Below are 27123 nucleotides of genomic sequence, written 5' to 3' on the forward strand. Positions count from 1 at the left end.
TCAAGGGATTAAGTGGCAGGGACCATGAGAAAGCCTTTTGAGATGCTAGTCATGTTCTATATCTTAATCTGAGTGATAGTTACATGGGTTGTATTCATATATAAAATTCATCAAGCTCAGTACTTGAGTTAGTGACTTATTGTATCTAAGTTGTATATCAATTAAAAAAAATCCTTACCTCATTGTCCTCTTTTTCATTTTACTATAGACCAGGGAGACTTTGTTTTGGACCAATGTTATGTTATGGATTGATATTTGGGAACCACTGATCTCAAGATAAAATCTGAACACATTCCTTAGGCATAGAAAATTCCTTCCTAGTCTGGTCCAAGTTCTCTTTCTACCCTCACCTCTTGCCTTTCTCCCTCCCTCCTATATTTCATACAGTCCTAGTGCAATCCTCACACTCACCAAGTTTCTTGGAATTTCATTGCTCTTGCAGTTGCTCTTCCTTCTACCTGATATCCTCCCATCTCTACATGGTAAAATCCTACTATTTTCTAAGACCTAGCTTTCTTTGAGTCCCACAGGAAACATGCTTGATTCTCTGTTCTCACATAGCATTTTATTAATAAATCTTTGAGGTAGCACTTAACCAATTTTTAAATTCACGTTTGAAAACTTTTTATTTTAAATAATTATAGACTCATAGGGAGTTACAAAAATAGCACGAATCTGCTTACTCTTCATCCAGCTTCCCCCAGTGGTGCTACCTTATATACAGTTGTAGGACAATGTGAAAACCTGGAAGTTGACATTCACTAATCAATTTCTGTTACTTATCTTTTTACTTATCTTTTCCTTTTCCTATGCTGTCCAATATGGTAGCTACTGGCCATGTGTAGCTATTTAAATTTAAACATAAATTACTTAAAATTATATACAATTAAAAATTTAGTTCCATGGTTTCACTAACCACTTTTCAAGCCACATTTCACTAGTGGTGACTATATTGAACGGTGCGGATATAGAATATTTCCATTATTGCATACAAAGTTATTTTGGATAGTTCTGATCTAGCCTGTGCTGTTGTTGAGGGCAGACATGCCTTATTCATCTTTATATCTATAATTCCTATGGATTAAGTGCTGAATGACTGAGTCTAGTGCTCTCTTCTTGTTTTACACATGAAGAAACATAGGCCCTGATAAATAAAATGATACCACTAGGTGTGGTGGCATGTCACTATAGTCCCAGCTATTCAGGGAGGTGAGGCGGGAGGATCGCTTGAGCCAGGAGTTCAAGACCAGCCTGGGCAACGTAGTGAGATCTTTGTTTCTAAATAAACAGATAAATACATACATACATACATAAAATGATATCTAGATATTGAGTAGCAAATCTAGAACTGGAACTCAGGTTTCCTAATTCCAAGGTCAGTGATCTTTCCATATGGGCCTTAATTTGTGAACTCCTCAGCTTGTGTAAGTTTCAGAGTAAGAAGTATTAAAATAATTTAATACTTCTCAAACTCTAGAGTGCATTAGAATCAACTGAGAAGCTTGTTAGAAGTGCATATTTCTGGACTCTCCTTCCCAAGATTCTGATTCATTAGGTCTGGGTGAGGCATAGGAATCTATATTTTAAACATGTGCTTAAAACTGTGTGGTAGTGGCATAAGGATAGATCAGAGTAGAGAGCAATGGAATAGACAGTCTAGAAATGGAACCACATTTATATCACACTTGATTTTCAACAAAGGTGCCAGAACAATCCATTGAGGAAATCTTTTTAACTAATGATATTGGAATAACTAAATATACATATTGGAAAAAAATGAATTTTGACCCCTACCTCTTGCCTTATGTAATATGGATCATTGACCTAAATGTAATAGTTAAAACTGTAAACCTTCTAGAGGTAATCATAAAACAATGTCTTGGAGATAGGTAAAGGTTTTTTGGATAGGACACACAAAAGAATAATTATAAAAGAAAAATTTGATAATTTATGCTTCATCAAGAACTTTTGCCCACCAACAGACACTACTAAGAAAATGAATAGGGCCGGGCGCGGTGGCTCACACCTGTAATCCTAGCACTCTGGGAGGCCGAGGCGGGTGGATCGCTTGAGGTCAGGAGTTCGAGACCAGCAAGAGCGAGACCCTGTCTCTACTAAAAATAGAAAGAAATTATCTGGACAACTAAAATATATAGAGAAAAAAATTAGCCAGGCATGGTGGCGCATGTCTGTAGTCCCAGCTACTTGGGAGGCTGAGGCAGTAGGATCGCTTGAGCCCAGGAGTTTGAGGTTGCTGTGAGCTAGGCTGATGCCACGGCACTCACTCTAGCCCTGGCAACAAAGCGGGACTCTGTCTTAAAAAAAAAAAAAAAGAAAGAAAGAAAATGAATAGGCAGGCCACATAATGAATAGGCAGGTTTTCACAATGTTTTGAAAACATTTACAAAATATATTTCAGATTACAGGTAAAGGACAGGTATCCAGAAAATACAAATAACTCAAAATACATAAAGACTTTCTATAAATCAATAATAAAAAGATAAACAGCCCAATTAAAAATTAGCAAAAGATATGAACAGACAAAAGAAGATCTACAAATGTGGCCTTAATATGCACATAAAAAAGTATCCAATATCATTAGTTATCCAGGAAATGTAAATTAAACTATGAGATGCAACTATATACCTACCAGAATGGCTAAAATTAATAGGCTGACAATACCACATGTCAGTGAGGATGTGGAGCAATCAGAATTCTCCTACATTGTGGGTCAGAGTGCCAAATGGTACTACCACTCTGGAAAAATTGAGATTAGCTTTTTTTTTGTTTCCCGAGACAGGATCTCATTTTGTTGCTGGGGCTAGAGTGCAGTGGTGTCACCATAACTCACTGCAACCTCCAACTTCTGGGCTTAAGTGATCCTCCTGCTTCAGCCTCCCGAGTAGCTGGGACCATAGGCACATGCCACCATGCCCAGCTAATTTTTTACTTTTTGTAGAGATAGGGGTCTCACTATTGCTCAGGCTGGTCTGGAACTCCTAGCTTCATGGGATCCTCCTGCCTCAGCCTCCCAAAGTGCTAGGATTACAGGTGTGAGCCGCTGGAGTCAGCCAGGATTAACATAGAGACATTTTTGTGGATATTATCTTTCATTTCTTTTTGGTGAAGACCAAGGTGTAGAATATCGGGGTATATAATATAATTAGCAATTCCACTCCTAGATATTTACCCAAGAGAAATGAAGGATGATATCCATAAAGGGACTTCTGCAAGAATGTTTATAGCAGCTTTATTTGTAATAGCCAAAACATGGAAACAGTCCAGGTGTCCATCAACAGAAAAATGGATAAACAAACTCTGTTATAAATTCATATGCAGTTACATATTTATACGCAGCAATAAAAAGGAACAAACTACCACATGAATTTCAAAACATTATGCTTGCGAAAGCTTGACACAAAATGATTTTCAATCAATACAATTAATACATTTATATAAAGTTTTATGGTGAAAAAAATTAGGGTACTGGTTGCCTCTGCAGTAGGGGAAGGGACTGACTAGGAAGAGTCATGAAAGAGCTTTTGATGATGTTCTGTTCCTTGGTGGGGGTCGGGTCACACAAGTGTGTGCATTTATCAAACTCACTGAATGTTATACTTAAGATATGTACAATTTATTATTTGTAAATTTTACCTCAAGGAGAAAAAAGTTTGAAAAGATGTGATTTTGATGCAGATGATCTGAGGACCACATTTTGAAAACCATTGAGTTTGACTAGTTTTAGAAATAATTCTTTCTTACCATAAAAACATAATTCATAGATTACTAATGTAATATTTTGGTGTTTTTTAAAACTCATGGCACTTTAAATATTTTAAAGGGTATATTTGTATTTAATTATGTAAATATTACATTAAAATGTCATTTCTTTATTAGTTGGTTAATTAATAAGTGGACAAGGATTTATGAAAATATAGTATAGTTCCTTATTCCAATACATTTTTTTTTGGAGACAGAGTCTTACTCTGTCGCCCCGGCTAGAGTGCAGTGGTGTCATCATAGCTCCATGGAACCTCAAACTCCTGGGTTCAAGCAATCCTTCTGCCTCAGCCTCCCAAGTAGCTGGAACTGCATCCTTTTGGTTAAATCTGGGATGAAGCCCTCAAATCTTCATTTTTTTAAGAGCAAATACAATGCACAGGTCTTACTGTCACTGCCTTAGTGGAAAGTTCCTGAGTAAGTTTTACTCATTCTTACAAGAGAGAAATGGGAGGTAGGAAATTGAAGGAAAGATAATTTTATTTTATTTACTTATTTTTTTATTTTTTTAAATTTCAGTAGATTTAGGGGGTACAAGTTGTTTTTTGATATATGGATGAATTGTATAGTGGTGAAGTTGGGGCTTTTAGTATACTTGTCACACAAACAGTGTACATTCTTCCCGATAAGTAATTTTTGATCCCTCACTTCCCTCCCATCGTTCTCCCTCCTAAGTCTCCAAAGTCTTTTAGACCAGGCATGACCAAAATTGAAGGAAAAATAATTTTAGAGTTGAGGACAGATGTAGGTGGACGACTTAGAGTAACCAATAGGCAATGAGGACCTAAGGAATGGTGAGCATGCAAAAGAGAAAGGGGGCAGGAGCATGGGTAACCAACTGGAAAGTGACTTTTGAGAGCAGCTGCATTTGTTTGTTTTCAAGAGGTGGGGAGAATTCAGGATCATCTTAGATGCCACTGAAAATCTGCCTATATGCCGTAGGTTGCCAGCCCTCATCCTATGTGCTACAAGTGGACATTGAGCGACTATAAACATTCATTGCTTTTTCTTTTGTGTAGTAAGAAGAAAACATAACCTATAGACCATCTTCTGGCAGAAGATGATAGATTTGGATCAGAAACGGGAGGTGTTGGAAGCCAGGAATCAAAAGTGAAGAAACTCTGTAAGCCCTTGGGTGAGAAAGGTGACAGGGATTAATTAATTAATTAATTAATTATGTATTTATGTATGTGTTTATGTATTTATTTAATGACATGTCCCACATCATCATTATATGAACATCTAACGTGAGTGCATTGCTTGTAGCCAATAGGTTCCTTCACAAATGGTAGTGAGAAAATGGAATAGGAATAAGCTGCTGGAAATGGGTCCCGATCACACATTTCTCCACAGGCTGCTTCAGTCAGTACTTTCTGTCATACCTCTGCCTGCATTCACTTCCGCTTATTTCCTAGGACACTTCCCTCTCCTTCCTGGGACTGAAGGTAACTTGAAATACCTCATAATATCCACAGCTAACATTTATTGAGTCCCTGTTACTGCTAGGCACCATGGTGTTGTGCTGTCCCTGCATAATTTCATTCCCTTCTCAAAATAACCCAATCTGTATTGTTAATATGATCCATGTTGTAGTGAGCCATCTGAGGTTCTGAGAGGTTATGTATCTTTCCTGAGGCCTGACAGCTAGGAAATGGCAGAACCAGACTTTAATGCTTTCTGACTTCAGATTCCATACGTGCCTTCTTTCTCTCTCAGAGAAAAAAATGGAAAACTACTCTTATGCTTCCTCCTCTATACCACAACAGGTATTCCAACTTGGTAGACCTCTTTTTGAAAGGTTGTGAATCCATGGGATTTAAAAGCATTAAAGTTTTCATTATGAAATTTTTGAATATCAGAGACAAGAAAGAAATCACCTATAATATTGCTGACCTTACATAACCATGATTAATATATTAATGTATTTGTTTTCAGGCTTCTTCCATATAATGTGTATATTTCCCAAAAGTACATATATTCTTTCATATCCTGATCTTTTAAATATAAATAGGATTTTAGTGCCCAGATTTTAATGATTCTCAAATGATAACGTGAGTTTTCTAGCAGTTTGAAGTTAATGAAAGCCCAATAAATGAATGCTCTTTTCCATGTATGGAATATTACATGTTTTGCACTTGTCACTTTTTTCCTCTGTGTTCAGAGAGTGGTGACTGTTGTTCTAATTGAACTTTTGTATAACACTACAGTATCATGGGCAAAGAACATACTTTCCCAACTCAAGTATGTTCTACCTGTCTTTCCAGGTCTTGTTCAAATTTATATCCTCTTTAAGCTTTTCTTGATTTCCAAGCCTGCAGTGATCTTTCTCTACTCCAATCTTCTCAAGGGCTTTCTGCTCACATTTGACATTCACCATGTTCTACATTTGCTAGTTATAATATTTTTGTCCTGTTTTCTTACACCTCTCTTTCTATCCCCAACACCTAATCCAGTGCTTTTTCAATGTCAATTTTTTTGCATTCTGGTATTCAAATCAAATTGCTATTGATCAACTTTTCCAAGATTCTAGAATAGCTACACTTTTTAGTGTGTCTTTCCATCTTTTTATAGGTTCCTATCACTGTAACCATGCCAGAAATGACAGAGAATGAGACTCCTACAAAAAAGCAGCACAGGTATGTATCCATAGTCCAAAATTAATATACTTTGGGCAAATAAGAAGCAGAATTAGTTCCTATTTTGCTAAGTAGGTAGTCCTTTGGGAACTTTTATGTGGATGCCTAGAAAATTATTACTTTTCAAAAATACATGTGGATAAATACTAATATAAATAGATTTACTGAAGGGGGTATATGGCTAAAATTTACCTCTCGTCCTCATTCTATTAGCAGTATGACAAGAAAGAATGACTATCAGTAGTTTAAATAGTATATTACCAAATCTATGCTAAATGTTTAGTTTCTAATGACATTTTAACTTGCATACAGTATTAGTTTTTGGATATCCTAAGTTCATTTAGGCTGTAGTCAGTTTGAGTAGACATTTCATGACATTACAATCCATTAATACCAATATGCATATCAGCACAATTTTAACTCCTGTTTTTTTGTATAACATAACCTCTCCTGAATTTCCAGCATTTTGGGTAATGTTTCTGCTTAGAATTGCGTGGTCAATGCTTTTACTAATATGAAAATCACTATCCTCTTTCCTTATCAAATAGCTATTAGAGAATGCTGATGTATTGGGCAATTATGCATAAAAGGGAAAATCAATGTTTTTAGTATATTGGCTTTCAAGAAAATTTAAGAGTTTATGCAATCTAAGGTACACAAATGTAAAAGACAGCTCAAATGTGAATTGTCAGTGCATGGGTGCTGTTGGCTGCCACATTTTCCTCCTTAGGGATTACAAAGCTACTTTCTACTGTTGCTTTTCTCTTGTACATACCCACACCCACTCCTGCCCAGGTGCCAGGACAAACATCAGAAGTCACCTACTTGGCACATCACTTTGCGAACTTACTAGCAGCTAAATTACATTTCCAAATAAAGTTTTCCATGATTGCTTTACTTCCTAACCTATGACTTCTGCGTATGGAAGAATAGAGAGTTGTAGTTACTTTCAGAAACTGTGGTTTCTAAATTTATATTGTGGTATCTGCTCTTAGGCTTTTATACCATAATATGTGTTAAGAAAATTTTTCTTTAGATGATTGCTTATTGATGCAACATATACAAATTCGTAAAATTTATTTTTATGATTCTAAAAATATAAAGTGGTGAGAATGCTTTCCCATTATTTCCATGTCACCTTTATCTATACTTTTTGTTTCAGAAAGAAAAACCGGGAGACACACAATGCAGGTAGAAACAACCATTTAAATTTTACTTGTTAGTATTTTTTAAATTCAAAATGAAATGATACTGCAGCTGATTATAGGTTTTTGTGTTATAAGTATAGAATCATTATTCATTATGCTTTAGGAAAATGTTCATTTATTGTTTTTGACAAAATATCCCCTGAAGTCTCTTGAAGATGGCTTGCTTGCTTTTCAACTTCTGATTTATAGCCTATTTAGATAATTTAAGAGATTTATATATTTCTGGAGCTAGTGTTTTAAGTGATTTCACCCATCAAATCCAGATATATTTATCCTAAATAGAATGAAGAGTATATGTCTTTGCAGAAATTCTAGAGGGGGCTGGCTGCATAGAGGTGTAGGTAAGAGATGAACAGCAGGCTGTAGATCTTAAATTGTGGAATTCTCGATTATAGGAAGAAATGTAGGAAATAAATACTTGATTTTATCTCCAATATTGAAATTATAAGCCAAAGCCAAATAAACATATATAGAAATAATATTGCATATGTTTGCAGTTTGACACATTGTTTAACACTTCATTTTCCATCAAGAAGTACATTCAGATCTAAAAAAAATTATTTTAGACATTAATTTCTATTACTCTATAAATGATATCTTCCTTTCCCTAAGGAAAGGGCACTTGGGAAAATTTTATCTATGGAAAGATGTGTTGAATGCTGGTGGGATATCGATGTTTCCCAGAATGAGGAGTTTATTGCCTTTGAAACCCCATTTATTACTAGGGGTAAAGAGCTGACGCTTTTTTTAAATCTCCACACATTAAAAAATCCACTCTTAGATAACACATACTGTTGTTAGAGAATTCAGAGGAAGGGTAAGCCAAAGTTTATTGCTTTGCTTTTTTTGGCTATATGAATTAAATCTAATCTTTTTTGGCCATATGAGCTAAATCTTTTTGATTAGAATCGCCTGTCACATGGTGCCATAGATATATCCTTACCATAACTCAATAAGAGAGAGTAGTTAGATGTCATTAAAAAGGTTGCCCTTACTGCTAGATCATGAAGTATATATTTTGCAAAACAAGTTCTACTCATGCTCTAATCTGAAAGATCATCTTTTTAGAAGCACTGGAATTGTTTGTTAAAAAGGAAGGTTTTAGAAAACTTTCTAACAGAAAGGAGACAAGACTAACATTTCTACTTACAATGTGTTACAGAAATTATTTATATAATCTCTTGTATTCTTTTGCCCCTTTCAAAGTTGTGGCACATAAAGCTGGAACATTTTGCAGTTGATTGAGAAGTTGTCGGTTTTCCAGTTTCTTAGATGGGAAAGATCCTGTGGGACCAAAGTGGAGATATCCCATAGAGAAAACCAAACCAATGCCTTTCTTGTATATTTTAAGTCATAACTAATAGCTGTTTCTATTCCAAAAAGACCCTCTGGTCATCCTAAAACTGTTTTAAGTTTCTTTAACCTGTCTAGGAAGGTCTCAGTTGTACATTTGCCATAAAGAGGCAGCTTTTTAATAGCTTGTTAGTAGGTTCTTTAAATCTGGTTCTCAGGCCAGGCACAGTGGCTCTCACCTGTAATCCTAGCACTCTGGGAAGCCGAGGCAGGAGGATCGCTTGAGCTCAGGAGTTCAAGACCAGCCTGAGCAAGAGCAAGACCCCGAGGTCTCTTCTAAAAATAGAAAAAATTAGCTGGGCATGGTGGTGTGCACCTGTAGTCCCAGCTACTTGGAAGGCTGAGGCAGGAGGATCACTTGAGGCCAGGAGTTTGAGGTTGCAGTGAGCTATGATCACATCACTGCACTCTAGCTGGCAACAGAGTGAGATTCTGTCTCAAAAAAAAAAAAAAAAAAGGTTATTAAAATCTCTAGTAATTACTTAAACTAAACTGTAATAGAATGATGGTCTAATAGTGATGGAATATTAGCAATTCCTGTTTGTTTATAATTTGAATTTAATTTTTATCAGTGATATTGTTTAAAATGCTAATAAATGTATTGCTTATGTCAATTTGTATAACACTAGACTTAAAATATGACATTTTTAGAAATCTTATTTACTTATTATAGTTATTTGTCTTTAGTAGATAATGTTTGATAAGCATTTTTTAGGGATTTCTTTACCTAAAATTTTTTACCCAGGGAGAATGGGGCACTTTGGCAGAGTAGTATAAGTTTTGATAAATGATTTTTCCCCCTATCTAGTGGAGAGGCATAGAAAGAAGAAAATCAATGCTGGGATAAACAGAATAGGAGAGCTGATCCCATGTTCTCCTGCCCTGAAGCAGGTAAGGAGTCCATTCATATTTTCATTCATTACTTGTGAACAAACACTTCCTAAGTTGTTTTGGTGCTTAGAATGATTTTTTTTTTTTGTTCCCTGCCACTTATGGTTTTTTTGAAGTTATTAATTGCCTCATTTTTCATTTGCTTTATTTTCTATATACCTGTTTTTAATTCTTCCCACATTTCCAACAATCTCTAGTACAGTTTCTACATGGTCAAATGTACCATATAATTTCTAGACTCTTAAATTGAGTTTTTTCTTCCATTACTAAATTAATCTGAGGATTATGTTTATATACATGCCACTCTATTTACCAGGCATTTCTTTTGTTTTTCTGCCAATGCATGTCCTTTACTCTCTTTAAATTCTTAACTAGAATCTTCCAAGGATATCTTCTTTATTTTATTCTCCATGCCCTATGAACCTCAACTATCACTTAAAATCTCATCTTCAGGTGTAACAGTTTTCTGTAATGAAGACACCTTTTAATTTTTTCCAATAAAAAAATTTTTTCCCAATAATGAGGATAAAGTATGCTCACTGAAAACAAAACAAAACAAAAAATTGAAACAATGTGGAAAGCATGACAAAGTTTAAAAAATAAATTTTTTAGTTATTTATAATTCCCAAGTTGCAACCACTATTACAGTGTTGTTACACATCTCTTCAGATATTGCTTTATGAATCTTTGTGTATATATATCCAGTGCTGTTTTATAACTTGCTGTCACTTTCACTCTGGTACACAGTGGACATTTGGTTGTAGATTCCTGTCCTCATATAAGCTCCTTTCATTTTAATTATTATATAATGTTCAAGTATAGTGGGATATCATAATTTGTAATAGTCTTTTTAAATAAATTTTTAATTAATATATGCAAAAATTAATGCCACACATAGCAAACAGCACTAAAAAGCTTAACAACAATTGTTAATTTCCTACCTGCTTCCCAACCCTAACACAGCTCCCCAGAGGCAACTATTCTGAACTGTTTCTTCTAGTTTTTACTGTTACATTTCTAAATAACATACTTATGTTGCTGTATCTTAATTTTTCCATTTTATTTTATATTTATTTATTTTTTTAGAGGCGGGGTCTCCCTCTGTCACCTAGGCTGGAGGAGTACAGTGGCATGATCATAGCTCACTGTAACCTTGAACTCCTGGGCTCAAGTGATCTACTGCAGCCTCTTGAGTAGCTAGGACTATAGGCATGCAGTATCACAACCGGCTAATTTTTATTATTTAAAAAAAATTTTTGGTAAAGACAGGGTCTTGCCATGTGGCTCAGGCTGGTCTCAAACTCCTGGCCTCAAGCGATTTTCCTGACTCAGCCTCCCGAAGTGCTGGGATTACAGGTGTGAGCCACCACGCCTGGCCAATTTTACCATTTTAGATATTATCTGTCAACTTCCTAGTATGCTTTTCCCGTGGCTTCCTCTTCTCTGATCCTCCCAATATAATTCTATCACAACTTTTGGTTAAAACTGGCATTCAGTTTTTATGTTATTAAGACCTTGTAAATACTGTTCATTTGTAACTTTTGGGTTTTTAGGGTAAATAATTGCCTCATAGTTTTTCATTTGCTTAATTTTCCATATGCTTATCTTTAATTCTTCCCACATTTTCAACATTCTCTTAGTACAGTTTTCTATGTGGTTAAATGTACCACATAATTTCCATTTTCCCTTTTTTTCCTTTGAGACTTTACTTCTGAAACCCTCTGTCCTCCTTTTCAATCTCAACCGGTTGGTCTCTTCCAACTCTTCTGTTTTTAATTTCAGCTCTCATATTTTTAGTTTCCAAGAGTCTTTTTTCTTATTCTCTTGTTTGTGACTTTTTATACCATATGTTTGTAGATAACAATCTTCTCATCTCTGAATGTTACTTAGGATTTTTTTCCTGAAGTTTTCTTTAATTTTCTGGTTTTGTTTCCCCTGATTTCCCTTTTTCACCTTTTGTTTTGATATTTTATCTTCCTTTTTTTTTTTTTTTTTTTTTTTGAGACAGAATCTCACTCTGTTGCCCGGGCTAGAGTGAGTGCCGTGGCATCAGCCTTGCTCACAGCAACCTCAAACTCCTGGGCTCCAGCGATCCTCCTGCCTCAGCCTCCCGAGTAGCTGGGACTACAGGCATGAGCCACCATGCCCGGCTAATTTTTTCTATACATATTTTTAGCTGTCCAAATCATTTCTTTCTATTTTTAGTAGAGACGGGGTCTCGCTCTTGCTTAGGCTGGTCTCGAACTCCTGAGCTCAAACGATCCGCCCACCTCAGCCTCCCATAGTGCTGGGATTACAGGCGTGAGCCACCGCGCCTGGCCCTTATCTTCCTTTTTGAAGACTTTTCTTAAATGTTTAGTGATATGTAGCTGTTTTTTCATACTTGAGAATGAGGCATTAAAAAGCTGATTGAATAGCCTTGTCATTTGGTGGCCCTAAGTGTTACATGATTAGATGGTGTGCTAGTTTTGTTGTGGAACTAAAAATTATCAGTATTTGTAGTTTCTTTCTTTTGTTGGACAAATATTAAAGTTTTTTTTTTTTCCCCCAGAGAGGAGTCCATCCGTCTCCTACCTGGGAGCGGGAATGGTGGGAAGAGGAGTATAAGCCTGGTTGCCGTTATTCTGGGGGCTGGGTGGGGGATAGGGGCTAGACAGTCTCATGCTTTAGTAGACAGAGTTTTACTCGACTCCCTGTTTTCACTTAGGAGCCTCATCTTGTCCACTTTTATGCCAAGTCTCCCTGATGTTGAAAGTCTCTGGTTCAAATTTCACAGAAAATAAATGTGTCTCCTGCAGTTGGGACAGGAAAGGACAGTCATCCAGCTGCATAGGGTGTGTGTATGTGTTGGGGAGTGTTTCTTTATTACTGTTTCATTAAGAGTCTTTCAACCAGTCCCCTCAATTGTAACCCTACCTCACCGCCCCTGCAGTAGTAGCTGGTGCTTCTCAGTGTTGAAGCTGCCTAGGATTTGGAAGGGCCACCTCAGCCTGCTTCTCGGCATTATCTCCCTTGGAAGGGACTTACACTTCAATTTCTTTTCACTCTTCCCTACAGAGTGGACTCAGACTTCCATAAATGTGTTTTTCAGTCTTTTAAAAATGTACTTTCTGTTTCCTTTACACAGTAGCACACTATGTCTTCTGATTTTTTTTTTTTCCACATCTCAGTGTGTTATGGTAGCTGCTCAGTAAATACTGGTGTTTGCCCAGTAAAATCTCATTTTCCTGCTCTTGGCTTTTGTTCCTCCAAGTTTCTCTGAAGAAAGAAAACCCTAACCATTTCACTTCCTCGATGTCCTAGAATGTGCGAAGGAAGTCAGTATTTGGCTCCCAGAAGCAGAGCAGCCTAAGATTCTCTTCCTATTTGTCCATGCTCTGCCCCATCTCCAGTAGAGGGGCGGGTGGCTGGGCATTATCAGCTTCTGCCTTTGTTCAAATTCTTGTTTTAGTAAAGGACAGTATTTTTTTCTCTTAAAAGTGAAGAGTTTCCTGGGATTATGTATTGGGTCTTTGTTGAGACTCAGTATAAGGAACCCAGAACTATAACTTGCCAAACAAGGAACTAAATCACAGTGAGTTCTACATGAAAAGAGCTATCTGTAAAGTACTGGAGATATTTAATAGTAAAGATGAGTAGAAATTAAATAGTCACTGCAATATTTTTAATAGCTGGAGAATAAAAACCAGAAATGACTATTAGATAGCTTCAATATTTATCAGTAATAGACTGGTAAATAAAATAAATACAGTCATTAGAAAGAATAAAATAGATATCTAAATGCTGTATGGAAGTGTTTCCAAGATATATTTTTAAATTTAAAAAATGCAACATATTGTTTATAATGTCCTATCTATTTTTTTAACAAGGTGTATATATATATATATATATATATATATGTATATATATATATATATATACACACACACACACATATACATATATATATATATATATGTACAGGCATATATTAGCATAAGGCATTTCTGGAAGGATATACAAGTAACTTTATGGTAGTTGCCTCTGGAACAGAGTCTGGAGAGCTAAAGCAAGAAGAATGGTACTTTTTGGTATATATCCCTTCATATAATTTACATTTTTTGCCATATGCATATTATTTTCAGTTTTAAAAATTACTGATTAGTACAATCATAAAATATAATCTTTTTGAAAAAGCTAAGGAATAGAATATACTGGGAGCATGATACCAAAACTTAATCAAGTAACATTTCTTTCTTGACTTATTATTTAGAAGAATTTGTAGTTGTGGTTAACAGAGTAAAGAATAACATTAAAATCCAAAATCTTTACATCGTCTTAAAGGCCCTCTCTGGCTTCTTCTACCATTCTTTGCCTATATACTTTGATTTAGCCCCACTCACGTCCTTTCTGTTCCTCAAACATGTCAGTCCCTGCCTGAGGGCCTTTGCTCTTCTCATCTTGCCACCTGGAGCCTCTTTCTTCAGATATCCATAGGGCATGCTTCCTTTTGTTTCTGAGTTTTTGCTTAAGGGCCTTTTTCACCTTCCATATAAAAACACATTGTAGCAGAGTGTCTAAGTTTAGGCTGCTATAATAGAAATACCATAAACTGGATGACTTAAACAACAGAAATTTACTTTTCACAGTTCTGGAGGCTTGGAAGTCTAAGATCAAGGCACCGGCCCTCAAATCCTAGTGAGGGCCTGCTTCCTGGTTATCTCCTCACATGTCGGAGAGAGAGATCATCCCTCTCTGTCTCTTCTTATAAGGGCGTGAATCCAATCATGAGTGCTCCACCGTCATGACCTAATTACCTCCTAAAGGACCTACCTCCAAATGCTATCACATTGGGGGTAAAGGTTTCAACTTATGAATTTTAGAGGGACACAAACATTCAGTCCACTGTACAGAGTAACCTTCACCATCACTCTAGCCTCCTCCTTACCCTGCTTTATTTTTCTTCATTCATGTGTGTGTGTGTGTAATCTTACCACCACCTAATTATTTTATGTGTGTGTGTGTGTGTGTGTGTGTGTGTGTGTATTCCTCAAGTGCAAAGACTTTGTCTGTTTTACTATTATATGTATCCCCAGTGTCTAGAACAGAGCCTGAAACATAGTAAATGCCCAATAAATATTTAACAAATGAAAAATGAACAGTAGAAGCTTTTGAATATGGTGTTTGTTTTAAATTTTGAAAAGATATATAACATATATATGATACAGACAGACATTTAAGTTTCTTCTGGCAAGTTCTTACCCTTCTGTGAAACTTTTAAATGGTTAATTTTTTTTGGCAGAGCAAGAATATGATCCTGGACCAAGCCTTTAAATATATAACAGAATTGAAAAGGCAAAATGATGAACTCCTGCTTAATGGAGGAAACAATGAACAAGGTAAAGATTTGAAGATTCTCACTTTTTGTTGTTTTTTTAAATGTTTAGGACTTTGAGTCACAGTGAAACTTATATTAAGATATAGAAGGCTTTTTTACCCCAAAACATTATTAAGACCCTGCATTTAAATGGTCCGGAAGAATAGTGTTGCAAATACATTCATTTTAGTTTAACTCTTTTCCTTCCTCTGTGAGCAACTCTAATCTTGTAGGCATCCATAATTTTGATTTTGTACTCTTCTGGGGAATTCATATTTGCCTAACTCATGATACTATTAATAATAATACTAAATCTTCTATATTTCAGTTTTATCCTGCAGCTAGGGGGAGTTCTGTTCAGTATAATTAAAAACAAGATTAGGATATGCCTGTGCCAAGATTTAGCTATGCATTAACTAAAAAGGCCAAAACATTCAGTTCACAATTGTTTATATTGCGTGTGATGTGTGCATCAAACTGCCTGATCATTTAATGATATTTGACTTTTAGATAGAGGTGACTTTTTTTATGCTGTCCAGTGAGTTCTGTTTTTCCACCAGTTTTGGAGAGAAGATTTCCTTATAGCAGCCGAAAAGAAAAACATCCCAGGCAAGTGTAAAGCTCAGGGTAGTAGGCCAGTTTGAATTGTCTTTTATTTATGGCTCTGACAAGAGCAGAGAGAGAATTTCCTGTGACAACTCAGTAGGCCACTTTAAAAGGAGGGGAAAAAAGGCAGAATTTGCTAAGGTAGGGAGAGTGCTGGGCTGTGTTTATTGTGATGGATGAGAAAGATGCCGGGAAACATATCCAGGAGGCCAGGATTCAGAATTCTCCTGTTTACTTTTAGTTAAATAGCCCCTCACCTAGGTCAGCTGTCTTTTATGGTCCAGGTCCTTTTTTGCAATGCTGTCAGATGGTTACATACGTAATACAAGTTTGGTAACCATTTTGCGGCACTCTGCAAAAGGGATGGATGGTAAGGCCAATAAGAGTAGATTTTTCTAAAGAAGGCTCCTTTGATTTCAAAGCACAGAGGCTGAGGCAATCAAGTTACCTTTGAGAAAGGGGAAACAATTGAAAAAATACATGTTGCATGGGGCTCATAAAAAACTGACCAGCCAGGTCAGGAGTTGGGGGTAGAACATGAGGCAGGTTAAATCTGGCTATTTATCATCTTAGCCGTGATCATCATTTCTGTGGTTCTTCTTCTGTGCATCTGCACTATCTGCTCTATCTTCTTTTTTCCTCCCAGCAGCTTTCTTCACATGCTCATTGTCCACATGCACAGTGTTCAAAGCAATGGCCCTGGCGTCAGGTCCACCTGGGCTTGAGTCTCAGCTTCCTTTACTCACTCAGTACTCTTTGGCCAGTTACTTAACCTCTTCAAGTCTCAGTTTCCCAATCTTATCCTTCCCTTTCCTTTCCCTTTCCTTTCTTTCCTTTTCTTTTCTTCTCACTCCATTGCCCAGGCTAGAGTGCTGTGGCATCAGCCTAACTCACAGCAACTTCAAACTCCTGGGCTCAAGTGATGCTCCTCCCTCAGTCTCCTGAGTAGCTCGGACTACAAGTGCACACCACCATGCCTGGCTAATTTTTTCGATTTTTAGTAGAGACCTGGGGGTCTTGCTCTTGTCAGGCTGGTCTCAAACTCCTGAGCTCAAGCGATCCTCGCACCTCGGCCTCCCAGAATGCTAGGATTACAGGCATGAGCCACTGTGCCTGGCTGAGTTTCCCAGTCTTAAAATGAGAATGATCATAGTGTATACCTGGCCAACTTTAGGAAAATTATGTAACTACTCTGAGCCCATCTCTCACATCTAAAAATGGTGATAATAATAGGTAGTTCCCATCTTAGGGTTCTTATGAGGATTAAAAGAGATAATACAAACAAAGCACTTAGATTAAAGCCTAGCACATAGTAAATGCTTGATAAATGGTAGTGTTATCATCATCGTTATTATTGTTGTTATTATTAAATGAGACAGTGAATGAAAAGTGTCAAGCAGTAAATGTGTAATAAATAAGAGCAGTGATCATTATTACTTGGTCCATAATGTCCGTGGAACACTGGCATCTTTCTTTTGCCTCTTAGTTCAAATATCTGAGAAAAATAACGTGTTAGTCTCAGCTTATCCTTGTTGGAAGGGAACTTTTTGTTTCAGGCTATCTCCTAGGGCTTTAGCGTTGAGGTTTGGTGGGGGATGGATTAGAATACTCACCACTATGCATGGCAGATGGGGACCTAAGAGGTCACAGAACACAATACCAGCAGCCCAGGCTGCCCCATTAGTAGGGCCTGTGGGTGAAACTGTCTCCCTTAGAAAGGAGTAGGGCTATGACAGACGCCTTAGCCGTTCAGTAGTGTACCCCCACTGTCCCTCCCACCGCAAATGCAGGTTCCATTGTAGATGCTTTCTTTGCTGCTCTACCACTTTGCTTCTTACATGTTCTTGTTCCGTTCGGTCTCCATAGTTTCAAAGGGTAATATAGAAACTGAAGCCATTTGTAAAAGAGACTATCTATTACAGCCACAGGTAATGTTAGCTGTTGCAGCATTTAAATGCTTTTCTACTGATATTCGGTGTTATTTTCCTAGCATGTTACCATGATATCAACATGTCTTTCCTTGCTTCAACTATGTAGCTGCCCTATTAGAAATTTTTCAATTAGGAATTTTGAAATTTCTATATTATGAGTAAATTTTCAGTTTTTGATCTTTAAAGGTTTACACTTTTAAAAGAAAGGGATAGGGGTTTGAGATACCATTCTAAAAAAGAAGAAAGAAGGTGTATTAGAAAAGAGCTGAAGATTCTCAGTTGAGGTATTCAGAATGCTAGAATTAGAATTCAGTAGTTTAGGGCACAGCTCTTTCCCAAGTTATTATAAATACTATCATTCACCAGTATTTTTAATTTTTACTTTTAATATTATAGCTGAAGAAATTAAAAAGCTACGGAAACAACTAGAAGAAATCCAAAAAGAAAATGGCCGATATATTGAATTACTGAAAGCAAATGACATATGCTTATATGATGACCCTACAATCCACTGGAAAGGAAATCTTAAAAACTCAAAGGTCTCTGTTGTTATTCCTAGTGACCAGGTTCAAAAAAATATCATTGTTTATTCCAATGGGAGTCAGCCTGGTGGAAACAGCCAGGGAACAGCTGTTCAGGGGATAACCTTTAATGTTGGTCATAATTTACAAAAGCAAACTGCCAATGTGGTGCCGGTACAGAGGACTTGCAATCTTGTGACTCCTGTGTCTATTTCTGGAGTTTACCCTCCTGAAAATAAGCCATGGCATCAGACCACGGTTTCTGCATTAGCTACCAACCAGCCTGTTCCTCTTTGTCTTCCTGCCACCATTTCTGCTCAAAATATTCTCGAGCTTTCCACCTCTGAAAGCGAATCGAGCGTGCTTGGTGCCACTGGTAGCTCACTGATTGCTGTTCCAGTGGGGCCTGAACCTCACCAACATCGTTCCTTGAACACATGTTTAGATGATCAAAATTCTTCTGAAAATAGGAATGGACAAGAGAGCCCCAAATTATTGAAGAAAACAGCCCCTTGTGCTACAAGCACTCCCCCCAGTTCCTCAGCAGCCGTTACTAAAGTGCACCATGGAAACAAGTCCTGCCTGAACGTACAGGACTTCAGAGGTGATTTTCAGAACACCTTTGTTGTTTCAGTTACCACCACAGTCTGCTCCCAGCCTCCTAGATCCGCAGGTGATTCTTCTCCAGTGAGCACTAGCAAGAGTGCAGGCTCGACAAGTACAACCACAGTGGTGGCACCATCTGCCCCTGGAGTAGGGAAGACCACCACTCTTGTAAGCACTCTTTCTGCAAACCCTTTGGACAATGGTTGGACTCTTTCTTGTTCTTTGCCTTCTTCAAGTGTTAGTGCTTCAGATTTGAAAAACATTAATAGCCTTACCCGAATTTCTTCAGCTGGAAACACACAGACAACGTGGACTACTTTGCAACTGGCAGGAAACACTATTCAGCCCTTAAGCCAGACACCATCTTCCACTGTGACTCCAGTATTAAATGAGTCTGGGACTAGCCCCACTACAAGCAACCACAATAGACATGTGGCTGCAGGCATTAACTTGAGTAATTCCTTTCCAGCAGATGGGCAGCCAGTTGAGCAAGTAGTTGTAACCTTGCCTTCATGTCCATCTCTACCTATGCAGCCACTAATTGCCCAGTCACAAGTTAAATCTCAGCCTCCAAAAAATATCCTTCCACTGAATTCAACAATGCAAGTGATTCATATGGCTCAACCAGTTGGCCCAGCTGTGAATGCAGGTCCAGCTAATCAAAACGTTATCATTCTTCAGCCGCCCAGCACCACCCCGTGCCCAACAGTGATGAGGGCAGAAGTTCCCAACCAAACAGTAGGTCAGCAGATAGTAATCATACAGGCAGCTAATCAGAATCCTTTGCCACTTCTCTCTGCTCCACCTGCTGGTTCTGTTCGACTGCCTGTCAATGGAGCCAATGCTATAATAGGGTCTAATAATTCAGTGCAAAATGTTTCAACCCCACAGACTTTTGGAGGAAAGCATCTTGTCCACATATTACCAAGACCTTCATCTTTATCACCATCTAATTCAACCCAAACCTTTTCTGTTACTATGTCAAACCAACAACAGCCTCAAACCATTTCTTTGAATGGGCAGCTCTTTGCTTTGCAGCCTGTGATGTCTTCATCAGGAACTACAAATCAAACCCCTATGCAAATTATTCAACCCACCACCAGCGAAGATCCAAATACCAACGTTGCCCTGAATACATTTGGTGCTTTGGCCAGCCTCAATCAAAGCATATCACAGATGGCTGGGCAAAGCTGTGTACAATTGTCGATTAACCAGCCTGCCAATCCTCCAACTACTGCAAATAGTCAGACCACCCCAGCTACCTGTGTTTCTTTAACAACTGTAGCACCTCTCATGACAACAGAGAATTCAGCCACACTACCCAGTACTTATAATCTAGTGACTGCTCCCTCAGTGAACACTGTTGCTTGTTTGCCACCTAACGTGAAGTCAAAAAGGTTGAATAAGAAGCCAGGGGCCAAGAAACACTTAGCAGCAAACAAGTCGGCCTGTCCCCCGAATCCAGTCAGAGATGTGAGCAAGTTGGACTGCCCCAGCACTGAGGGCTCAGCAGAGCCACCCTGTAGTGATGGACTGCTGGAAAGTCTGCCTGTTGTGTCACCATCTGTCCCTGCATCCCAGGCAAACAGTGTAAGTCTTTCTGCTTCACATTCGTTGGACATTCTCAATTCGGAATCAGTAATACCCGAGTCTGTGTCCAAATCTAAGTCATCAGAGGAGTCCAGCTCACCCTCCCAAGAATCTGTAACAAGTGAACATTTTGCAATGGTCCCAGCAAAATCCAAAGATTCTACCCCCAATTTGCAACGAGAGACATCTCAGGATAAACCACCAACTGGTTTAGCATTGTCAGATGCTGCCAAATCCTGCACTTCAGCCAATGCGTTGATTCCATCTCCAAATGATCCTCACATTTTGGTTTCTCAGGTTTCTGGTTTGTCATCTACCACAAGCACTACAAGTACTGACTGTGTTTCTGAGGTAGAAATCATTGCTGAACCTTGCAGAGTGGAGCAAGAGTCATCGGATACAATGCAAACCACTGGTCTCTTAAAGGGGCAAGGTTTAAATACATTGCTATCTGATCTTGCTAAAGAAAAAGACCCCCAGAAATCATCCCTTTCAGATCAGATGGATCATCCTGACTTTCCTTCAGAAAATTCTAAAATAGTTGACTCGAGTGTTAATTTACATCCCAAACAGGAACTGTTACTAATGAACAATGATGATAGAGACCCACCACAGCATCATTCCTGTCTGCCTGATCAGGAAGTTATTAATGGTTCTTTGCTCACCAGTAGGCAGGCTGACTCTCCCATGTCAACCAGCTCTGGCAGCAGTCGTAGTTTCTCAGTTGCATCCATGCTTCCTGAAACAACTAGAGAGGATGTGACCAGCAATGCAACAACTAATACGTGTGACAGCTGTACCTTTGCAGAGCAAACCGATATAGTAGCTCTTGCAGCAAGAGCTATTTTTGACCAGGAGAACCTTGAGAAGGGAAGAGTTGGCCTCCATGCTGATGTAAGAGAAGTTACTTCAAAGCCTTCTGAAACATCATCTTTAGAGGGAGACCCAGCTTTCAAATCACAGACACCTAAAGAGAATGGCACAGGACAGGCAGAGGCAACACCAAATGAATTCAATTCTCAGGATTCAATTGAAGCAACCGTGGATAGGCCCCTGGAGAAACCAAGTTGTTCTCTAGGAATTAAAACATCAAATGCCTCTTTACAGGCTTCACCGTCTCATCCACCAAGCATCACCAGTTTAAGTGTGAATAACCTTATTCATCAGAGCAGCATCAGCCATCCTTTGGTCAGCTGTGCAGGTTTAGCCCAAACTTCAGAGCAAACAACTGTTCCTGCAACGGTTAATCTGACTGTTTCATCTAGCTCTTATGGCAGTCAGCCCCCTGGACCATCTCTGATGACTGAATATTCCCAAGAACAGCTAAACACTATGACTAGTACCATACCAAATTCACAGATTCAAGAGCCACTCTTAAAGCCAAGTCATGAAAACCGTAAGGATTCTGCCAAGCGTGCTGTCCAAGATGACCTTTTACTGTCTTCAGCTAAACGTCAAAAGCATTGTCAGCCAGCCCCGCTCAGGCTTGAAAGTATGTCCCTGATGAGCAGAACTCCAGATAGCATTTCTGATCAAACTCAAATGATGGTTAGTCAGATTCCTCCCAACTCTTCAAACTCAGTTGTGCCTGTTAGCAACCCAGCACATGGAGATGGCCTTGCACGATTGTTTCCACCTGGTAACAACTTTGTGGCCCCTGCATTGAGGCAAACTGAAGTTCAGTGTAGTTCTCAGCCTTCAGTTGTTGAGCAGCAGCAAACCCAGGCAAGTCAACATCTACAGGCCCTGCAACAGCATGTTCCAGCTCAAGGGGTACCTCACCTTCATAGTAACCATCTGTACATAAAGCAGCAGCAGCAGCAGCAGCAACAGCAACAGCAAGCAGGGCAGTTAAGAGAGAGGCATCACTTATATCAACTGCAGCATCACGTACCTCATGCAGATAGCTCTGTCCACTCTCAGCCCCATAATGTCCACCAACAGAGGACTCTACAACAGGAAGTTCAGTTGCAGAAAAAGAGGAATCTCGTTCAGGGCAGTCAGGCCTCTCAGCTTTCCTTACAACCGAAGCACCATGGAACGGACCAGTCTCGACCCAAGAATGGTCAGCCACATCCCCACCACCAACAGATGCAGCAACAAATGCAGCAGCACTTTGGAAGTTCCCAGCCAGAGAAGAGCTGTGAAAACCCTTCGACTAGCCGGAACCACCATAACCATCCCCAGAACCATCTCAATCAAGATATTATGCACCAACAGCAGGATGTTGGAAGCAGACAGCAAGGCTCAGGAGTTTCTTCTGAACATGTATCTGGGCATAATCCAATGCAGAGGCTTTTGACATCAAGAGGCTTAGAGCAGCAAATGGTGTCCCAACCAAGTATTGTGACTAGACCTTCAGACATGACCTGTACTCCACATAGGCCGGAGAGAAATAGAGTTTCAAGTTACTCTGCTGAGGCACTCATTGGAAAGACATCTTCTAATTCAGAGCAGAGAATGGGTATATCAATTCAGGGTTCCAGAGTTCCAGATCAGCTTGAGATGAGAAGCTATCTTGATGTTCCTAGAAATAAGAGTTTGGCTATTCATAATATGCAGGGTCGTGTGGACCATACTGTAGCCTCAGATATCCGCCTTTCTGATTGTCAGACATTTAAACCAAGTGGAGCCAGTCAACAGCCCCAGAGTAATTTTGATGTACAATCTTCAAGAAATAATGAAATAGGTAACCCTGTATCCTCATTGAGGAGTATGCAGTCCCAGGCTTTTCGAATCAGTCAAAACACTGGCCCACCACCAATCGACCGTCAAAAGAGATTACCTTACCCACCAGTTCAGAGCATCCCAACAGGAAATGCTATTCCACCAAGGGACAGTGAAAATACATGTCACCAGAGTTTCATGCAGAGTCTGCTTGCCCCTCATCTTGGTGATCAGGTCATTGGGAGCCAGAGACCACTCTCAGAACATCAGAGGAATGCACAGTGTGGTCCATCCTCTGCAATTGAGTACAATTGTCCTCCAACTCATGAAAGTGTCCACATTAGAAGAGAGAGTGAGAGTCAGAACAGGGAAAGTTGTGACATGTCTTTAGGTGCAATTAACACCAGGAACAGCACCTTGAATATTCCCTTTTCAAGTTCCTCTTCCTCAGGAGATATTCAAGGTCGAAACACAAGTCCCAATGTTTCTGTACAGAAATCCAATCCCATGAGGATTACTGACAGTCATGGGACCAAGGGCCACATGAACCCTCCAGTCACAACTAACATGCATGGAGTTGCAAGGCCAGCTTTGCCACATCCGTCTGTGTCTCATGGAAATGCTGATCAAGGGCCTCCTGTACGCCAGGCTAATTCCTCAGTTCCCCAGAGATCAAGGCATCCCTTACAAGACAGTAGTGGTTCCAAAATTCGTCAGCCTGAAAGGAATCGTTCTGGAAACCAAAGACATAGTAATGTCTTTGATCCAAGTCTTCCCCATCTTCCTTTGTCTACCAGTGGCAGTATGATTCTTGGACGTCAACAACCTGCTGCAGAGAAGAGAGGAAGTATTGTTCGTTTCATGCCTGATAGCCCACAAGTACCTAATGATAATTCAGGTCCTGACCAGCATACGCTATCACAGAATTTTGGTTTTCCCTTTATTCCTGAGGGTGGCATGAATCCACCAATAAATGCTAATACTTCTTTCATTCCACAGGTTACTCAGCCTAGTGCCACTCGAGCGCCAGCCCTCATCCCAGTAGATCCCCAAAATACCCTGCCCTCTTTCTATCCCCCATACTCTCCTGCCCATCCTACACTGTCCAATGATATCTCGATCCCCTATTTTTCTAATCAAATGTTCTCAAATCCTAGCACAGAGAAGGTAAACAGTGGAAGTTTAAATAACCGATTTGGATCAATTTTGTCTCCTCCCAGACCTGTTGGCTTTGCCCAACCAAGTTTTCCTCTTCTTCCTGATATGCCACCAATGCACATGACTAACTCTCACTTATCCAATTTTAATATGACATCTTTGTTTCCAGAAATAGCTACAGCTCTTCCTGATGGTTCAGCAATGTCACCTTTGCTTACAATAGCAAACTCCTCTGCCTCTGACTCTTCTAAGCAGTCCTCAAACAGACCTGCCCACAACATAAGCCATATTTTGGGTCATGATTGTAGTTCAGCTGTTTAAATGCCAATAAACTAAATGTAAAGGTAACGGGTAAGATTACAAATGTATTTGTGTGTGCATGCACACATACATGTACATGAGCAAAGGGGATGTGTGTGTATGTGTCTTCATGTTTTGTTACCTTCTGAATGTAGGGAGGCTATGTCAGAGATGAAGCAAATATGGGATTGTCAAAAATAAGTTATCTTTCATTTTCAACTGCATGGCATGCTTTTTTATTTTCCAAGCACATTTGCATTTCCAAGTTTGATTTGTAATCTTATATTCCCTAAATACTAATCACCTGGAAGTTGGGGGAGATCATCTTGGCATGTGCTGGGTAGTAGGAAGGAGTCTAGATTTTAAACTTAATTGTTGATAAATCATAGAATAGATAGTTGAGATAGTTGAGTGGCCATCTAAACATATAGGCAACTTGATAAAACACAGTGGCTCATAACCAAATGCTGGCTAATGTCAACATCTAGAACAGTTTCTTACCCATGGCAGGTATTGAATTGATGTTGAATTGAAAGTCTGTAGTTAAAATCAAGCAGTTAACAGATAAATGAAATGTTTAATCAACCTTTATTCCCAAGGCTTGGTTTAGATTGAGGCTTCTTTCTTAATTATAACAATCCATAAATTATCTGAATTCCATGTCTTATTCTTTAAATTCTTTAATGTGCCAAGATCCTTTAAAGCAAAGGTCTTCCTTAGACAATGAGCCTTACAGAGAGAAAGCTAAAAGTACATAGATGTTCTCCATTTTGTACTTGCATTTGCATCAGGGCCGTAAGGATGAAAGCAGTTAGATTGTGGAATTTTGCATGAGTTCAGTTAGCGATTGGTGTTTCATCAGTTGAATTTTGATTTAATATTCTCTCTTCATTCTGCTTATTTGATCTTCAAATGAATTCTTTTGCATTCGTTTAAATATTAGGATCGATCAGTAAATAGTGTGTTTGGAATCTACATATTTGAGCCTTACTTTTAAAATATTTCTGAATAGAGAAATATTAACCTCTGTCACTATTTTAATTTACTGATGGTATTTATATTTTTAAATATGGCATTGTATATTGCATTGTTATTCGTTACAGAATTATAATGAGAAGATGAATTTGTTCATTATTTTTCTTGTTAGTAGATGTGAAATGGTGCTTCAAAAAATAGTCTTTATATATGTCCATGTGTGATTTGTGTGTGTGTGTGTGCACAGACAGATTTTTAGAATATAGACTCGCCCTTTAAAGATAGGCCTGCCATCTGAAAATGGAAAATTGACACCTGAGACTTGATAAAGTGTAGAGAAACTTCACGTAGGGAGGAGTTTTTAAAAGTCCCACTGAAGTTAAGAATAAATTTAAAAACGCATATATTCAATTTTCAACACTTTAAAAACCTAAGAAAATAACAATATACACTCATTTTCTTAAACCCATTAAGCCCATTACTTTTTGTTGTTATATTCTGCCAAAAAAACCAGGATGGTGTGGGAGAGATGCATATAAATTGTTCTGTCTACTCTATTAACAAAGTGAACACAAGGACCAGCATTTTTTTTTTTTTTCTTATCCTAAAAAAGCCTCCTAAGGCCTGGTCAGAGCAGTTAACTCCAGTGAATACCTCTTCTAAAGACTCAGCAAAAGGGTCAGTTGTGCCTCTTTAACTGTTCTTACCAAACTTTCCTGTCTTTTTCTGCTGCTAACTAAAGCAGCTTCCTGGAGGCAAAAAAAAAAAAAAAAAAAGTAAACAAGAAAAACTTGTATTTTCTTCCTTCAACATGGTCTTGGGGTAGAATAGGAGAGCCTCATGAATAAGTTACTTAAAAAAGACAACAGAGAAAACACGGTAGTCAAAACTTTTTATTGAGGAAATAGTGACATTTATGACTTGCTTTTTAATTCTCTTAACTGAATTTTAAGCTTTAATGTTCAAGTTTTTCTTTGTACTTGAAAAGTCTAATCTACCAATTTCAAGAGGGGCAGTTTTCTGTGTGTTTGGCATTCATGTTTTGTCCCTCTCTCTGCTCTCTCTCCCTCCTTCCCTCCCTCCCTTACCTTCCCTCCCCAGTGCCCACTCCCACCCCCACAGTGGCTGTTGAGTTCTGGAGGACTGGGGGCTCTAGATATAATTGGAATTAAGGTAACAGGCTAAGGAGAAGGTCAGTTTCAACATTGCAATACAAAGGCCTGAAAGCCTGCTACTTTCAGATATTTCTGTTGCGTTGACTATATTTTCCTGCTCAGCTGCATTCAGAGATAGCATTTCCATTTCTCAGAGCTTTCATTCCAACAATATAACATTTTGATCTTGATTGAGTCTCAGAAGGCTTATTTGATCATCTGAAGAAAGATGTGACCACCTGCAAATAATTGGGCCCCTGCTTATTTGTAGCTGTAATTATTTTACACAGGTCCATGTATATGTAAGAGTTCATTTCATATATGGGCTCAATTCTGAAAGTGTTCAGACTACAGTACTTATTTGATTTAAAAGCATGAGTATATGAGATTT

At 38.5% G+C, this 27123-nt stretch overlaps 1 protein-coding gene across 2 annotated transcripts in view; it reads left to right on the plus strand.

Annotated features, from left to right (window-relative positions):
* Window positions 1-26340, plus strand: part of USF3 (upstream transcription factor family member 3) — a 49386-nt gene extending 23046 nt beyond the window's left edge. Inside the window, exons 2-7 of one of the 2 annotated variants that reach the window (XM_045540256.1) lie at window positions 4800-4915; window positions 6352-6416; window positions 7579-7607; window positions 9786-9868; window positions 15150-15246; window positions 18158-26340. In XM_045540256.1, coding sequence (XP_045396212.1) covers window positions 6370-6416; window positions 7579-7607; window positions 9786-9868; window positions 15150-15246; window positions 18158-24624 — 6723 coding nt within the window. In that variant the 5' untranslated portion in view covers window positions 4800-4915; window positions 6352-6369 and the 3' untranslated portion in view covers window positions 24625-26340. The remainder of the gene's footprint in view (window positions 1-4799; window positions 4916-6351; window positions 6417-7578; window positions 7608-9785; window positions 9869-15149; window positions 15247-18157) is intronic. The other variant, XM_045540255.1, reaches the window with a different exon arrangement.
* The last annotated feature ends 783 nt before the right edge of the window (window positions 26341-27123 follow it).

The sequence above is a fragment of the Lemur catta genome, chromosome 1, assembly GCF_020740605.2.
Source record: "Lemur catta isolate mLemCat1 chromosome 1, mLemCat1.pri, whole genome shotgun sequence".
In the NCBI taxonomy this organism is placed as follows: domain Eukaryota; kingdom Metazoa; phylum Chordata; class Mammalia; order Primates; family Lemuridae; genus Lemur; species Lemur catta.